The 18,419-nt window shown below is 40.7% G+C and overlaps 1 protein-coding gene across 1 annotated transcript in view; it reads right to left on the bottom strand.

Annotated features, from left to right (window-relative positions):
• The window catches only part of adgrg6 (adhesion G protein-coupled receptor G6), a gene marked incomplete at its 5' end in the record, with an annotated part of 194,307 nt that overhangs the window by 88,834 nt on the left and 87,054 nt on the right, over positions 1-18,419 (bottom strand). Inside the window, 3 exons of the mRNA XM_080791316.1 lie at positions 13,250-13,423; positions 14,794-15,115; positions 16,711-16,850. Of these exons, the coding sequence (XP_080647442.1) occupies positions 13,250-13,423; positions 14,794-15,115; positions 16,711-16,850 (636 nt within the window). The remainder of the gene's footprint in view (positions 1-13,249; positions 13,424-14,793; positions 15,116-16,710; positions 16,851-18,419) is intronic.

Raw genomic sequence — 18,419 nt, forward strand, 5'->3', positions numbered from 1 at the left:
AAGCTCATAGCGCGCCACCGAGTGGCGCGCTATGAGTTTGTAGGTCTGCTATTTTTTTTAAATCGAAGAACGACTGACATTTTCAGAATCTGATCTCAGGTCAGAATGGGTTCATCAGACCAGTGTGTGTCCAGTGGAAACCTCGTATGAATCTGATCTCAGGTCAGAATATGCCAGCTCATAGCTCCCTCACATCGTGCAGCAACCGTGCGAGCTTCTAGATATGGAATTTTGGACAAAATATATATATCTGATTATTGAACTTATAACCACACTTAAAAAAATCACTGTTTCCATGCGCTTATCTGGTATAACCGGAAGACTCGCCCACCACTTTGAGCAGTTAACCCTTTCCACACCACGCCGGTGCGGAACCACTCACCCCCCGACAATAATTAATTATCATAGCGTCCAAATCTAAATGTTTTGATGAATTGAACAATGAGGACCCTGTTGTAAACAAGTGTAATGCTTAATTGGGTCGTCCACTCACAGTCTTTGTATTGAAAACGTGCTTGAAATGTACTGTAATTCTACAAACTGTTAATAAATATTTCAATCAATCAATCAATCAGTCCACGGTTGTGCACACTAATATTGTATACTTTCACAATTTTGCCTCAACACTTCATTGTCAATAGAGAGATCTTTTTTTTTATATGCAATGCAAATCAATTGGAATGCTTTCTATATACCTGGAATGTTTAGGGGGCGCATCTGATTTGGCCTATTTTTGGTGCCAGGGGGACCTCTGTGGAAGAATGCTGTCTGACTGACTGGTGTCGTTTTATTTTAACCATACCTGTAAATCTGCTCCAGGATAGAATGGTATAGATACTGTAGATACTGTAGGTGTAGTGACTCACTACATGACAATAGATCCATGTGTTGTGATTGTATTGTTGTATTGTTCTTTCTGCTTTGGCAATGTAAACGTATGTTTTCTCATGCCAACAAAGCCCTTTGAATTGAATTGAAACAGGGTGTGAAACCCTATAGCACTATACCCCAAACACAACGCAAGATGTCAAATGTTAGGAATGTTACTTTTTTTTTTGTCAAACAATAACAGAATTTTAGACTATATGCCATTGAGAATACTGTATATATTATTACAGTGTGCTATGCGCAAAAGATCCGTACAAAAGATATCGAGATCTACTGAATGTGTCAAACTGGCATATTGAGCCTACTGTACTGTAAATCCCTGGAACATGTGACGCGTTTAAACCTAAACACCATGTGTTTAATAATAAAATGCCAAGTGTTTATTAATATTCATACAATACAGTAGAACACGAGTTCACTCAAACACCTAGTGTTCAAATTCTATTCATACAATACAGTAGAACACGAGTTCACTCAAACACCTAGTGTTCAAATTCTAAACACCTATATGACTGACTTTGATTGTAAAAACTAAACACGTTTACTGTATGTGTTTAAAAAGTGTTACAGGGATTAAACATGTTCTTCTGTTTATAATCTAAACACTGTGACACGTTTAAAAAGTGTTACAAATGATGTGTTTAAAACTGTTTAAAACCTAAACGCTTGGGTTTAGTGTGAGACACAGTGTGGCTTCCCTATAGGCCTTCTTCACATTCAGTAGATCCTGTGATCTTTTGTGGCCAGATTTAATTTCCTGGGGTCTAGTAGGACTATAGTAAATAAAATAATAAATCGCCATAATATTTTGTAAAAAAAAATACATATTTAGCCCCATGCTTGAATGCCCCCCCCCCCCTGTCAAGAGAGCTAAAATCCCTAAAACGAAAGAAAGCAGCAAAATAACACTCATCTTTTTCTTTCTCTAATAACATAAAACATGAAACTTGGTTGAAAAAAAAACTAAAGTTGTCCTTTTAACAAGTGGACTATAACCACAATGGTGATGGCATCGGCGGATCAGCGATAACATTAAAGACAGAGTAGAGATGATAATCTCACAGCTTCCCTAAAGCAAATGTACAGTATATAATATACGGTATGGTAAAACGACACCTGTCAAACAACATTCTGTCTGCTGTGACGTCCCCTGGCACAAAATAGGCTAAATCAGCAAGCATCTAAATATTCCAGGGGAGAAAAAAAAAGGATACCAATGGTCCCCATTTGCATTGTTGCAATAAAAATGGACATTTATTTAGATTATTTGTGCACACACAGTTTAGATTGTTCAGATCCCATTCCCAAGTGGCTATTAAGGTTATAATAGTTAACTAAAACTAACTAAAAAAAACGGAAACTAGAATAAAAAAAAAAACATTTTTTGTTAACTGAAACTAATAAAAAATAAAAATAAATTAAAAGAAACGATAACTAAACTGAAACTGTATTGTGTTGTCCTCAAAACTAACTGAAATTATAGACAAAAATACCCTTAGTTTTAGTTTTTTTAATCGATATTTATATGCCTTTCGGATATTTATAATATAATCCTTTTTTTAAATTAATTCGATTCATTTCCTCATTTTCTCCAACAAGTTTTACGACAGTTTTCAGCACCGTATACGGCAGCATGTATAGCCACGCCAACCCTAAAACCAAGGTACGAAATAAACTAAAACTAAACTATAACTAAACTAAAACTATAAGCATTTTCACCAAACTAAATAAAAACTAGCAAACCCACTCTAAAAAAAACGAACTTAAAACTAACTGAATTAGAAGAAAAAAAAGTCAAAACTAACTAAAACTAAACTATAATGAAAAAATATATATATATATTATAACCTTCGTGGCTATGCGGCCCAAAGTGTGCACGCCCCTGGGGTATAGGCAAACCCAGTCCCAGGCGGAGACCACATTGCAGACGCATTTGGTATCTACAGATCAATTCACCTAACTAGAAACAAAAACCTGTCTGACCACCCCCTTTTAATCCCATCCCATCCCAACCTGGGTGGTATTTAAGCAACAGACTTGTGCCACAGCTTCAGTCAGCATCTCATCCATTCACACACACATCAACACAATCAGCTATAGCTGTGTCTTCAAGAACTTCCACATTATACACCAAGATGGCCGCCAGGATCCTGTTTGGAATCATTGCAGTGATCGCATCCGTCATGTTGGGTAAGTAAGCCTCATCATCAGTGATCTTTTACAATCTCCTTTTACTGGCACAAAAAAAATTGACGGTAGTTTTTATTTTATTTTTATGGATGGTTTGTAAATCCAGGTCAATGCATGCCGGGGCCTTTTAGAATTTAGTAGTAGTTTTTATTGTAGGTGTTTATCAGGGGTGCATACTTATAGTTTAGACTAGTCACTGGTTAGACATGGGTTAAGGTTAGGTTTAGGTGTGCTGCCCCGTGGGAGGTTAGGTTTAGGGTGAGGGTTTGAGATAGGTTGTAGTTGTATAGGACTAATGACTGGTCTAACCAATGACTAGTCTAAACCAAAAACTGTCTAAACTAAGTACTGCACCCGTTTATCAAGGAAAGATACCACTGGTGAGTGGCATCGATATGTTTATATCTCGGTGTTCCTGACTTATCTTTTGTAACAAAAGAGTAGAGAATGTGAGACCTGATTTTCTGAGACACCATTTTGAAGTGTGTAAGAACAACACAGACAACTTTGTTTTCTCCTATGAATTGGTGATAAAAAAACACGAAATAATCCCGCTGTCTTCTACTATAGCTACATTGATAGATTAATGACGTTTGTTTATTGTCCCATTATGTTGATTTGTTTTCATAAATAATGAAATAATGAAATTCATGAAATGTGTAGGCCTATACATAAACCTTTTATTTCTTAGATCCTAGTATAAAAGGTGTCCGCATGGATGTTCTGATGTGAAACTAACTGCCATCCAAATTATTTCCATTATTTTTATAGCGGACAGTCTAATCTGCGACAGTTGCAGACTGCACGTTCTGGGGACATGCATCAATCATTCAGAGGCCACCTGTCCACCGAACAGCACGGAATGTTTTACCACTTTAGCAAGTAAGTCGTCCTCCCGTCCTCATCGACGCTCTGATCACAACATCATTCACAGGCATGCATGCCTACTGTATATAGTCTGAACTACTGTAGCAATAGTACCGTCACTTCTTCTCACATTTCACACGCACGGTAAAAACCCTGCTGACGTAATGCAATGTAATGTAATGCACGCACAGTCGCGCACACACAACACCGAGGTTATAATAGTTTTTTTGTTTTTTTTTCATTATAGTTTAGTTTTAGTTAGTTTTAACATTTTTTTTCCTAATTCAGTTAGTTTTAGTTCGTTTTTTTAGAGTGGGTTTGCTAGTTTTTTATTTAGTTTGGTGAAAATGCTTAGTTTTAGTTTAGTTATAGTTTAGTTTTAGTCTTTTTCGTACTTTGGCTTATTTGTGGGTTAGGGTTGGCGTGGCTAAATGCTGCCGTACGGTGCTGAAAACTGCCGTAAAACTCGTTGGAGAAAATGAGGAAATGAATCGAATGAATTTAAAAAGGATTATATTGTAAATATCCGAAAGGCATGTAAATATCGATTAAAAAACTAAAACTAAGGGTATATTTTTGTCTATAATTTCAGTTAGTTTTGAGGACACGCAATACAGTTTCAGTTTAGTTATAGTTTATTTCAATTTATTATTAGTTTCAGTTAACTAAAAATGTTTTTTTGAATTCTAGTTTCCGTTTCTTTAGTTAGTTTTAGTTAACTATTATAACCTTGGTACCAATACCGTCACTTCTTCTCACATTTCACACGCACGGTAAAAACCCTGCTGACGTAATGTAACGTTGCTCTGGCCTCTGTCCTACTGTCCTACTGCCACCTACTGTCCGTTTATTATATTACACAGTGGGTGAAAAAAACACACCCCTTAAGACTAAACCACACCCATCAGAGGTGTGGCTTCCAGAGGTACCTTGAAAAGTACCTATAGAAACCTCTAGGTATCAGGCCGGTAGTAAGGAAGGGAACACCACTGTAACGCACGCACGGTCGCACTGCACACACAAGCACACGAGTTCATGTTTTGACATTCACATTGACTCTTATCTCTCTGCCGTTTCTTTGCGTGTGTCGTCCCACAGCGTTCCCCAGTCTCAACAGCAGCTTTGCCGGTATCAGAACCCTGGGCTGCACGACGTCCGCCGCGTGCAACGCCACTACCGTCCACTCGAGCGTGCTCGGAGTCGCCTACCAGACCTCGGTCGCCTGTTGCTCCACGGATAAATGCAACGCCATCGCCAGCGGAGCTCCCGCGACCAAGCTAGTGTCCCTGACCGCTGCTCTCGGCACAGCCGTCCTAGCCTCTGTCTGGGGAACCACCATGATTTATTAAAACCCCGTTCTGACCTGAGATCAGATTCTATAAAAATGTCTTCTACATCCTGACAGTTTTCTGAAAAGGCTATGTTTATATTATGTCAGTCGTTCTTCGATTTTTCAGCTTCTTGAGCTTGTAGATCTGCTATTTTTCAATAGCTAAAGCATAACATAATGCTAACACCAAAACTGGATTTTTTTTTGTTATTTATCTGTTGTTATACTGTTGAACTTTTGGGACAAAATGAAGGAGAAGAAATAAAGAAAAAATAAGTTTTATCACTGTGTTTATTTATTTTTTCTTTCCATATTGAAATGACATTTTCTCCCCTGTTTCTATTCATTTCATTCAAATTAACTGTTGCAGTATCCAACTATAATTCACTCAATGTCTGTCTCTAACACTGTTGTAGCTCCGCCTCCTCACTGGCTGCACCAATCACAGGCATTGACCATAGTGTTATGGAGGTCTTAACGAAGCCCTTTTTTTTTCACTTTAACAAATTATTGATTAATAATGTATTAGTGAATTCAAATTCCCCCATCGACTTTAATGGGAAAATGCGAAAACTCACGTCAAGTTATTTTTCTCTCAGAAACCGTCAGCTACTACAGTTGCAACACATGGAGGGGAGGTTCATAATAAAAATGACACAAAAAAATGACACAAATCACGAACGGAATGTGGCTTACCCATCCGTTATGTTGGGTAAGCCTCATCAGTGATCCATGCAAATAATTTCTTACAATTTAACCCATTCTGACCTGAGATCAGATTCTACAAAAAGTTCTTCTATACATCCTGACAGTTTTCCATTCTGACCTGAGATCAGATTCTAAAAATGTCTTCTATGTCAGTCGCTCTTCGATTTTTTCCAAAATAGCAGACCTACAATACAACATCCAGGCTAGTATACTAATGGAATCTACGTCAATGGGCCTTTAGAGTTTGTTTTTCAGGTTGATAATATGTTTAACAAGCAGTACTTCTTATGGTATCAAGGAAAGATAATCACGGTTGGTGAGGGGGCATCATGTTATACATGTTATGTAGATTCGTTTTTTATAAAACTCAAACTCAAATATATTTTTTACCAGCTGCAAGCTGGTCAATATTAGCTTGTGAAAGTCCCGACAGGAGATCATTTTCTGCTGAGCCTGCTCTGTCACCAGTTGGCAACACTGGTTGCCAAACCTGTATATTTCCAGCCTATAACGTGGATTCATTCACAGTTGCTTGCCTGGTTTGGTTTTTTGGAGGCTCTGCTTAGCTTATTTCTGTCACGACAGTTGCCACCAACTGGCAACAACCCATAACATCCCATCGTCTGCACGGCATGGCTAGTCGAGCAGTTCTGATTGGCTGCCTCGTCTCCAGCCATATGTTGCCTCAGAATTCTTTAGGGTCACTAATTTGAGCATAACAGCAGAGCGCAGCTAAAAAGTGGCATAACGTCAGCAGCAGACCCACAGATAATAATAATGCAGCTGGTAATTAATTGATTTAATCAATTTGGGCTTGTTTTCTATTTTGCTGGGGGGGTCCTTGACATGAAAAAGTACTCAGTTGTTTTACTTAAGTAAAAGCACCAATACTGCAATTTAGAACTACTTCGTACGGAATTGAAAATGTACTTGAGTAAAAGTACAAAAGTATCGGCATCAAAATGTACTTAAAGTACTAAAAGTAAAAGTACTCATATTGCAGAATGTCCCATTTCACAAGTTCAAAACGTGTACAAAATCTATTACATACATACAATAATGTATGTATGTTTTCTAATCAAAGGTAACTAGTAACTAAAGTTTTCAAATAATTGTAGTGGATTAAGAGTACAAATGTTGCCTCTGAGATGTAGTGGAGTAGAAGTAAAAGTACTGGAAATTGAAAATACTCAAGTAAAGTACAAATACCTCAAAATAGTACTTAAGTAAAAGTAGCCTACTTAGTTACTTTCCGGAAAACCTAGGGTGTAAGTAACAAAACATAAATAAAACGCTGCAAAAAAGCGGAAACCAGGCCAGCCAACTCCTGTCTAGCAGAGCATAACGGTTCATATGTCAATGTGCCGTTAATTAAACACTTATGGTGAGCATAAATATTAATATTTATTGTAAAAAAAAAAGAGAAAAGAAGGCTAAAGACTGCTGATTAAATGAAGTCGTGTCAGAGAAGAGAAATCGCTGACAAAACAGTCAATATACTGTGGAATATATACCTTCAAAGCTTTGCAGTGACTGTGGTACACACACACACACACACACACACACCTGAATCAAAATGTGCCCGTTGTTAATTTTATTAGCTGCAGCTGTGTTTACCTTGTTATGACACGCCTGTGAAAAGAGTCCATTAAGCAAATGGTTACGGAGCACATGGGGCTGCACTCTTGCAGGTCAAACGCCAGAGCAAATAACAGTTTTGCACTTGTTTTCTTTCACACCCTTTTGCTTTACTGAAGCATGGTGGTTTAAAAAAGAAAAGAAAAAAAAGCCTCTTTTGGAAAGAGAAAGCTCTACAAGCTCGTAGCGCGCCACCGACTGGCGCTACGAGCTTGTGGGTCTGCTATATTTTTGAAAAGTCTTAACATTTTTTGAAATTATATTCTTTCAGAACGTTTTGTTTTATTTTGACGTTAAAGGTGATATAGGCAGGTTTTCAGCCAAAAATCAAAATATTTATCTATCTATATTTGTGGCCTTATTCCCTCTATCTTCCCCTATATTTTGATGCTGAGCTGCTGCCCTGTAGACATACACTCTCCCTTTGTCTCCCTCTATGTGTTTGTATCTGTTTATATCCACTGTTGTTTATGTGTCGGGACGGAATAAAGTGTGTTGGGAGGAGGGTCTGTGTGGGGGGTGACGCGGAGTCTTAGCCAATCACAGCGCGAGGGTGTGACTGTGTGTTCGACCCAGCAGTATTATAATGAAAACGCAATGCGATTTCATTGCAAGTATAATATTATCCCCATATCTTAGTTTCACCATTGTTCATGTGAAATAGTATGTTTATGATGTAATATGTAAGCCTGTTGAAATTATGAGAATCGCTATGTATAGCGCATGGTTGGGTGGTCCGGCCGGCTTGAAGCTTGCATTCAACCCGTGCTCGCCAACGGTGACAAGCCGTCGCTGATCATAGCGATTTTTCTTCATTGCAATGAATAACCGTGGACAAAGTAGTTCACATGAACGATGCTGTAGTGGCTGGGGCATTTGAGGGGCAATATGTTTTATATGCACGATTACAAATGAAAGATAATTGAATTGAGAGCCAGTGAGTCTGCTCCACTACTTCCTACTTCCTCATTTGCGGGACTCGTCGTGTCAGTCTTGTGATATTGTGATTACGCTACAGTTACCCTTAAAAAAACATGTCAACTCAATGTCATTGTTGTAACTATGATATCGATAGAAATTCATATTTTTTTAATGTCATATTTAGCCATACGAGCGCAATATCCATAGCGTCCCTCCCAGCAGCAACAACAACCCCATAGCCCGAAGTGACCTGGCTCAGCCAATAGAATGACGGGGGGAGGGGGGTGGAGCTAGATTTTAATTTGTTTGGAAACACTCGATCAATTCTGTGTACAAACACTGGAAACTTGTCTACAATACCTTTAAGTGTCACACGCCAAAAATTGCCGATCGACAAGTAGCCGACGCATTTGGAGCTATAGTAGATCTGCTTATTTTTTTTTTATCATTTAATAATAATAACTTTAATAATGATATATTTTTAAGTATAGGCCCTTATTTGTGAAACGTAATAACGATATTCCCATCAATAGCACCAACTCCAGGGTTTTCAAAATGGCTAATGAATGCATTTGTTAACTCAATGAGTCTTTGATTGACGCGCACGCACACGCACACGCACACGCACACACACAGGTAAGTTGAGAGTGTATAGATTGGATCGGGAGTGGCGGGCCCTTTTTGTGTCCCCTGGCGTTCCCTGTTTCACAGGGAACGCCGGCTGTGGGAATCATCTCAAATCTCACAGAGTCTCCTTTCTTACAGCGTCAGCTATACTGTGTATATGTCGTTTTTGGCAGCACATTTAAGATTTTAAGTTTTAGTCATAATAATAGTCCTCTTGAATAGCTTTTTATATGGGTTTTCCTCACGATTTTAGTCACCTGGAATGTCGTGGGGTGTTAGTCTAGTTTTAGTCGACTAAAATACCATAAGATTTTAGTCGACTAAATCCACAGTTGATTCGGTCAACCGAAATGTGTTTTTGGGTGGGCCTCGATGCCGTCGTAATGACTGTTTTTATAGGCTCACGCGCTGTGAGCTTGTAGATCTGCTATTTTCAACCAAGTGTTGAAATGACTTGCACTGGATCTCCCTTCCTAACATTTTAGTCTAGTTTTTATTTGTTTGACGAAATTGTCAATACGTTTAGTTCTTTAGTCATCATAGCTTATTAGTTTTCATTACCCCATTCTGAACGGGAACCCATTTTGGTGTTGGCATCACGTTATGCTTTAGCTATTGAAAAATAGCAGATCTACAAGATCATAGCGCGCTACGAGCTTGTAGGTCTGCTATTTTTGAAAAATCGAAGAACGACTGACATTTTTTTTAGAATCTGATCTCAGGTCAGAATGGGTTAATCAGACCAGTGTGTGTCCAGTGGAAACCTCGTATGAATCTGATCTCAGGTCAGAATGGGTTAAGTTTCCATTTAGTTTTCGTCAGGGGGAAAAAAGGTATTCGGACGGACATCTTTCGTCTTAGTTTTAGTCGACGAAATCAACACTGATGCTGTACCACACTGGGTCCCAAACAAGGTTACGAATGATAACCAAGGTTATGATAGTGAACTAAAACTAACCATGAAGCTAAAACTAAGAAGGAAAAAAAATATATATATAAACATCTTGTGTCAACTGGAAACTAGAAAAGGAAGTAATAATATAACTAACTGATACTGTATTGTGTGTTTACAAACCCTATAAAACCCAACTGTAATGATGGACAGCATTTTAGTTTTTGCCAATTCATTTTTTACAAGCCCAATCTGTAATTGAGCATATATTTTATTACGCAATACTTACTCTGGCCGGCCATTTCAATGCTGCACCCGACTTAGCATCTGGTCCACATAGCCTTCGACTGCTTCAGTATAAGGCTATGGGACTTTCGGTTTTAAATCTCAAATCGAAATCAGACTGCAGCCTCTCCTCTTTAGCGTAAATAAAAAGAACGTTTTTGCTATACTCCCCAAAACAAAGGCGGGTTGTGTCATTAGAAAGCCTACTTTCCTTAGTGGACGCATTCTGAGCCCCCCCCCCCCCCCCCCACAACACGCGTATAAAAATTACTTTTTGGCCAAAAGGGGATTTTGTTTCCACCGGGGAAAAAAAAATACTTTTAGTTACTCCGCTGCGCCCTCTACCGATATTGCCCAGAGAACTGCCTCATAGAGAATATTTTTCTTCCGGTGAAAAGAAATCCCTTTCTGGCCAAAAAGTACAGTTTATACGTGTTGTGGGGGGGGGGGGGGGGGGGGGGGGGCTCAGAGTGCGTCCACTAAGGAAAGTAGGCCTTCTAATGACACAACCCGCCTTTGTTTTGGTGTGTAGCAAAAACGTTCTTTGTATTTACGCTAAAGAGGAGAGGCTGGTCTGAGATTTAAAACCGAAAGTCCCAGCTGTGGGCTATTTTCACTAGTTTCGGTCCCCGGGGAAAAAAACCCGTCTAATTTCACTTTTGGGTGGTGAGCTAAAAAGTTTGGGGAAACCTGCTGTAGCGTCTTATAACTAAGCTTTGTTCTTTCCTTTTAATGCAATCATTTTTTTTGTCATTTTAAATGTCAGTTAATTGGCACTTCGGTCCCGACGTGTCAAGGCTGACTAAATTGCAATTATAATAATGGCCTATCAGTTTGCAACGCATCACAACAGACCAATTATCATTGATTTTATCACCAATTCTGACTATGTTATTACTCTCTCTCTCTCTCTCTCTCTCTCTCTCTCTCTCTCTAAGCCCCCTCTCTCTCTCTCTCTCTCTCTCTCCCCCTCCCCACTCCCCCTCTCTCTCTCTCTCTCTCTAAGCCCAAGCTCACATCACAAGCGATAGAGTTTCAGCCAGAGTGTTCCTCAAGCATAGGCCCTACAGTACTGTGTGTGTGTGTGTGTGTGTGTGTGTGTGTGTGTGTGTGTGTGTGTGTGTGTGTGTGTGTGTGTGTGTGTGTGTGTGAGTGTGTGCGCGCGTGCGTGTGTGTTCCTCAGAGACCTAGTATGGTGGTTTCAAGAAATGCATGATTCTGCACTTAGGTTTCCTGGTCTTAACCACACACACATAGGGCTCTCTCTCTCTCTCTCTCTCTCTCTCTGCAGGGCACACGCGCGTGCATGTGCGCACGCATGCATGCACACACACACACACACACACACACACACACACACACACACACACACACACACACACACACACACACACACACACACACACACACACACACACACACACACACACACACACACACACACACACACACACACACACACACACACACACACACACACACACACACTTTGGCGGGCAGTTCCCCCCAAAACCGCTGCGGCTGGCCTCCTGTCGCTACCCACACTGGTAAATAACAGCTACTTCACGCGCACGCATGCACGCACGCACGCACGCACGCATGCACGCACGCACGCATGCACGCACGCACAGGGGCGCAGTGGTGGAATAAGTACTCACATCTTTTTACTTAAGTCAAGTAAAAGTCCTGTATTCAAAATACACTTGACTAAAAGTGCAAAAGTGTTTAAACAGATCCTTTGATAGCAGATCGACAAGATCTGCTAGCGCGCGCATGCACACACACACACACACACACACACACACACACACACACACACACACACAGAGTGGTCTGGTCATCAACATTAAAACCCGCGGCTGTGGTCATGCTCACTCAGAGTGCGGTGACCACTGGTTTATGGTGTGTGGCCGGCGGCCTGTGGATATAACATTTCAAAGCCTTTACTGTATAATATTATGTCAGTGTTGTGTATACCCGCGAACGAACGCGTTCAAAGAACGACAGTTCACGGACGCGTTCTCATTTGGTGGGCTGAACGTGAACCGAACTGTATACTGTATTTCTGCCCGACGAACGTCATCGTGAACGCGTTCATTTCTGGCGTGTGTGTGTGTGTGTGTGAACGTCACTTTTTCTCGCTCAACTTCGTTCAAGAGACGTTATGCTGCTTTCACACGCGGGGCAGATGCAACAGATGCAAAGCTATACACTAGTACACCTAGCATTATATAAGCATCGGATCCCACTAGCAGCAGCTGTCCGTTTGTCATTATTAAGTAGGCATGTAACGATACATTGTATATCGCGATATATCGATATTATCGATATTATATCCCGATATCAAATCGATTTTGATGTGATATGTGATAAGAAATGTCAGCTGTAATCATATTCCATCATATTAACATGATTTTGGAGAGAAATGAGACAGTAGAGGCCTGGAGAGGGGAGCTGTGTATGTGTCCGTGACTGTGCCCAGGTGATGGTCGTTATCGATGCTCATTAATACATCAAGGAAGGCAATTATCTTTGCAATGTAGTTAAATAAAAATTGTGAAAAAAGCTTTGGGGGGGGGGAAGATAAATCATAAAAGAATAAAAAAAAAAATTGTCTGGAAAATCATTGCGTTGAAAATATCGTGGAAAAAATCGTATCGTGATACGTATCGTATCGTGAGTTGAGTGTATCGTTACATGCCTATTATTAAGGCATTACATATACAGTGGTGTTCCCTTCCTTACTACCGGCCTGACACCTAGGAGGTTTCTAGAGGTTTTTAAAGGTTCTTAGGTACCTATGGAAGCCACACCTCTGATGGGTGTGGTTTAGTCTTAAGGGGTGTAATATAATAATATTATAATATAATAAACGGACAGTAGGTGGCAGTAGTAGTACTCACTGCAGCTGAGCGTGGAGTCGGTCTGGGCCAGCGAGGTGGGGATGTCCCAGTGGCCGACGTCCCAGTCGATGACGTTCCCCGCCGCGTCGCACGTCAGCGCGGCCAGCTGCGTGCTGGTCATGGTGTAGTCCCACAGGCGGAGGTTGTACATGGCGCCGTCCAAGCTGCTCTCGCCTATAGCGGCCGGGGAAAGAGAAAAGAGGGCGCTATAGGTGTGAAAAGTGCTAAGCTAAGTGCTAAGCTGCTAAGCTAAGCTAAGTGCTAAGCTAAGTGCTAAGCTGCTCTCGCCTATAGCGGGGGGAAAGAGAAAAGAGGGTGCTATTATACAGTGTTGTTTTTGGCAGCAAATTTCGATTTTAGTTTTAGTCAGTCTTTTGAATAGTTTTCATTTAGCTTTAGTCACAATTTAGTCACCTGGAATCTTCTAGTGCAAGGGGTTTTCAACCGATTGTGAACCAGGGACCACCACCCTGACTTAGAATCGTCCCTGGGGACCACTGTTGTGTTGGGTGGGGGGATATGGCCTAAGATTCGTGCTTTTGTAAGTTAACACTTGCTATGCATCGATGTGTATACATCCCACTTTTTCTCAACCGTTGACTACTAATGGTAAAATGTCCTAATAATAATAATGACTCAACCAGACAATCCGGTGCACTTATTCCCCCTTCTTGAGATTCTAACTCCCTTTTTCTGTTGAATTTCTTGAACACCAACTTGTCAGTAAATGACTACATGGATGGACTCAGCATAGGTCACCAGGCCATTCAGTTCACGGTTTCTCAACTAGTGGAAAGAACATTTAAAACAAATCAACAAATCCTACATTACTAAATGCATGGTCAGGGACCACATGCAATACCTCCACGGACCACCAGTGGTCCACGGACCACCTGTTGAAAACCCATGTTCTAGTGTTTAGTCTAGTTTTAGTTGACGGAAACAACACTGGTGCTTATAGGCGCGAAAAGTGTTTTGTGTTTAGCCTCGGCAAGGGGAAAAACCCAGACGTTTTTTTATTTCCAGAAGAAAACAAGCCCAAATTGATGAAATCAATTAATTACAAGCTGCATTATTCGTTCCAATTCCTTCTCTGTGTCGTTCCAATTCCTTCTCTGTGTCGTTCCAATTCCTTCTCTGTGTCGTTCCAATTCCTTCTCTGTGTCGTTCCAATTCCTTCTCTGTGTCGTTCCAATTCCTTCTCTGTGTCGTTCCAATTCCTTCTCTGTGTCGTTCCAATTCCTTCTCTGTATCGTTCCAATTTATCTGTATCGTTCCAATTTCACGCATGCGCACACCACCACCACCACTCAGCAGAAAATGATCTCCTGTCGATCTCCAGTGTGTATCTACCAGTCGGAGTTTTGGCAAGCTCTTATTGACCAGCTTGCAGCTGGTAAAAAGTCTGCCCCCCCCCCACATTTTTTTAGAATCTGATCTCAGGTCAGAATGGAAAACGGTCAGGGATGTATAGAAGACATTCTTTTTTTTTTAGAATCTGATCTCAGGTCAGAATGGGGGCTATAATAATAAACTACTCATACCTCCCAGCCTGAACTGGCCTCCGCCGCTCACCGCGCGCCCGGCGCTCAGCGGACACGCCCTGGCGCGGTAGCGGCCGTCGAGGTAGACCGCCACGCGGCCGCCGCCCGCCGCCGTCCACGTGAGGCAGAGGGGCCTCATGGCGGCCGTGATGTCGCCCGGCGCCACCAGGGTCTCCAGGGAGCACGCCGCGCCGTCCACCCAGAGCGTCATGGCCGCGCCGGAGCCGCCGTCTCTGCCGAAACGCAGAAGAGCCACGACGTCACTGTCGTCGTTGTCGTCGTCGTCTTGCGGTACGCGAGCGTACGTGAACACGTGCTCTCTCTGTTAGGGAGGGGGAGGGAGGGGTGGGGTGGGGGGGGGGAGGAGAGAGCGTGTCGTTTTATGTCATTTATATTGTATGCCGTTATAATGTTTAGAAAGGTTTTATTTATTCATTTATTCATTATTATTTTTTTATTTATTATTATTATAATTCTTTTTTATTTATTTAATTATTTATTATTATTATTATTATTATTTTTATTAATTATTATTATTTATTATTATTATTTATTATTATGTATTATTATTTATTATTATTATTATTATTTATTTATTATGTATTATTATGTATTATTATGTATTATTATTTATTATTATTTATTTATTATGTATTATTATGTATTATTATGCATTATTATTTATTATTATTATTTTTATTTATTATTATTATTTATTTTTTTATGTATGCCGTTATAATGTTTAGAAAGGTTTTATTTTTGAAAGACTTAAGGAACCCTTTTAGACATCGAAATGCCTTCTTGATTAGAAGAGGTGCACTAGTGTGACATTTGGCCTATAGTTAAGGCAGGTGTGTGAGTTTAGAATGATTGCACTCACTGGATATAGTAATCAGCTGTGTTGGCTTGCAAACGTTGTTTGTGTTATTAGAGAGGCAGCACAGAGAGTGCGCCACCCGCTCCTTCTCTGTGCGACATGTGATGCTTTTTACTTTCTGACTTCGACAAATCTTCACCATTATGAGGCAATGCGGTTAAGTTAGAATTAATTGGAATGTATATTGTATTTCATGTTGTGAACTTGTGAATGTCAATTTCATGCATAATTTAGTTAATGTTAAAAAAAAGAGAGAGAGAGAGAGAGAGAGAGAGAGAGAGAGAGAACGATTATTTTGACGGTTTCTTTGTCGCAAGTGTTGTTTTTCCGTCGCAGCAGACGTTCCATTTTTTTGTTTTAGTCGTTTTTAGTCTCTTGCATAATAGTTTTCGTTCAGTTTTAGTCACATTGTGGTCACCCGCCCCCGTAATGTTTTATAGTGTTATAGTTTTAGTCGACTAAATCTACAGTCTACAATCTACAGTCGATTTAGTCTTTTTTTCAGATGTCAAGATTTTCTGAGATGATAGAATGGTGATGGATGATGATGCTCATGGAAGGGGAACCTTCTGAAAGCTTCATGGGCTCAAAGATAATCAACTTCAAAATAATAGTAATAATATATATATATTTAATCGAAACGAAAACAACACTGTGCGGTAAACACAGAGTCTCTTCACCAAAAAATAGCAGATCTACAAGTGCTCTTTCTGTCGGGAAGAGAAGAGAAAAAAAAAACGATTTGAGGTTTCTTTGTCGTTATAGATCTTGTGTTGCGGATACGTGGAAGTAATGCTGCGTTCAAACACTAAAGATGTGTGTGTGTGTGTGTGTGTGTGTGTGTGTGTGTGTGTGTGTGTGTGTGTGTGTGTGCGGATATGTGAAATAAATGCTGCGTTCAAACACTAAAGATGTGTGTGTGTGTGTGTGCGGATACGTGAAAGAAATGCTGCGTCCAAACACTAATGATGTAGCCTGCATGTGTGCGCGCGCACGTCCGTGCGTGCGTGCGTGTGTGTGTGCGTGTGTGTGCGACGCACGTCTTTCTGGTTGGAGCGAGCCAGTTCAAAGCACACGGTCAGGTGGCTGAGCGTCGGCATGGAGACGGAGCCGGCGACCTTGGTGACCTTTCCGTTTCCGCCCGTTATGGCCACCTTCTGGTTCCTCAGCGCCACTGCAACTGTGGGGAGGGAGGAAAGGAAGGGAAGGAGGGAGGGAGGGAGGGAGGGAAGGAGGGAAAGAGGGAGGGAGGGAAGGAGGGGATGGGAAGCAGAATATGGAGCAGGAAAAGAAGCCGAGGATGGAGGAGGAAAATGCATTAGTATTAGAATCCGTGAGTGTTCATTTCACTCTCATGGTGTGTGTGTGTGTGTGTGTGTGTGTGTGTGTGTGTGTGTGTACTAATGACGCTTAAATGACATTGTCCCATTTGGTTACATTCATAGTGCACATGCGCACCACAGAGCTTAAACCATTCTGAACGGCAACCCATTTTGGTGTTATAGCATCGTGTTGTGCTTTAAGCTATTGGAAAAGCCACCGAGTGGCGCGCTACGAGCTTGTATAGGTCTGCTATTTTTGAAAAATCGAAGAACGACTGACATTTTTTTTTAGAATCTGATCTCAGGTCAGAATGGGTTCATAATCAGACCAGTGTGTGTGTCCAGTGGAAACCTCGTAAGAATCTGATCTCGGGTCAGAATGGGTTAAACAAACACGTGGCGTTATGTGCATTATTAACAAAGAACACTCGACGGACGAACGGAAGGAAGGAAATCATGGCAATCTTTTTCCACACAGTGCGTCAGCGTCACAGCGCGTCACAGTGAGTCCCATGCACTTTCAGGCGTGCTGTACACTCCAGAATCCGTTCCAGCTCATGAATAAACCCTTCTCTTTGCCGTATATTGCGACAAACCGCTTCACTATATATGGATGACATCACCGTTTCATTTAAACTGTACGAAGACACGTTACGAGTCAAAGACAGTCCATGTTCTAAAGAACACACGCACGCATGTACAACGGTACGATCCACAAAACTGTCATCTGTGTGTGTGTGTGTATATTCCTGCGCTAAACCTGCATCGAGTGATCTTAATTGGTACATAGAAATTGATCTATTGAAGATTCTGTTTATATGCAAAGTAGGTCTGCTTGTACTGTAGGTCTGCTTTTCACAAGGTCACGATTTTTTGGAAAAATCGTGGAAATGTGGCACACATCCTTGAATATATATTCATTCAGAGCGAACGTTTTTAACTCAAATCTTTGCTTTGCAGGAACAGCGTGTTATCAAATTAGTTTTCAAATTGTTTCAGCATGTTTTCATGATTCTGGGGGTTTCCTTGACATGAAAAATATTGAGCACCACTGATATAGAAACATGAGGTATTTCAGAAAACTTGTCATTATTTAACCCACAGGCCTAAGTGAGTTATAATATAGTTCTTTGCAGTTGACGGTATATATAGGCTATAGTCGTAGTTTAGTTCTTTCTCTGATTATGTTACAGTATGCTTTTTTTTTTCCTTCAGTTTTTCACGTGTTTATGAGGTGACAGTATATACTTCATTAGACCCCTCGGTGTGGTCGTTATGTGCAATTATATGTCTTCCCTTTCCATTTAGGGAGTGAGGCTGAAACCTTGACAGTAAAACTGTCCAATGGAAAAAGAAAAAAAAACCAGTGACATCACAATATCATCCCCTCCCCTAACCCCTCCCCCTTAATCAAACAACAGCAGCTG

Source organism: Protomyctophum bolini, assembly GCF_963924005.1.
Source record: "Protomyctophum bolini genome assembly, chromosome: 19".
Taxonomy (NCBI): Eukaryota; Metazoa; Chordata; class Actinopteri; order Myctophiformes; family Myctophidae; genus Protomyctophum; species Protomyctophum bolini.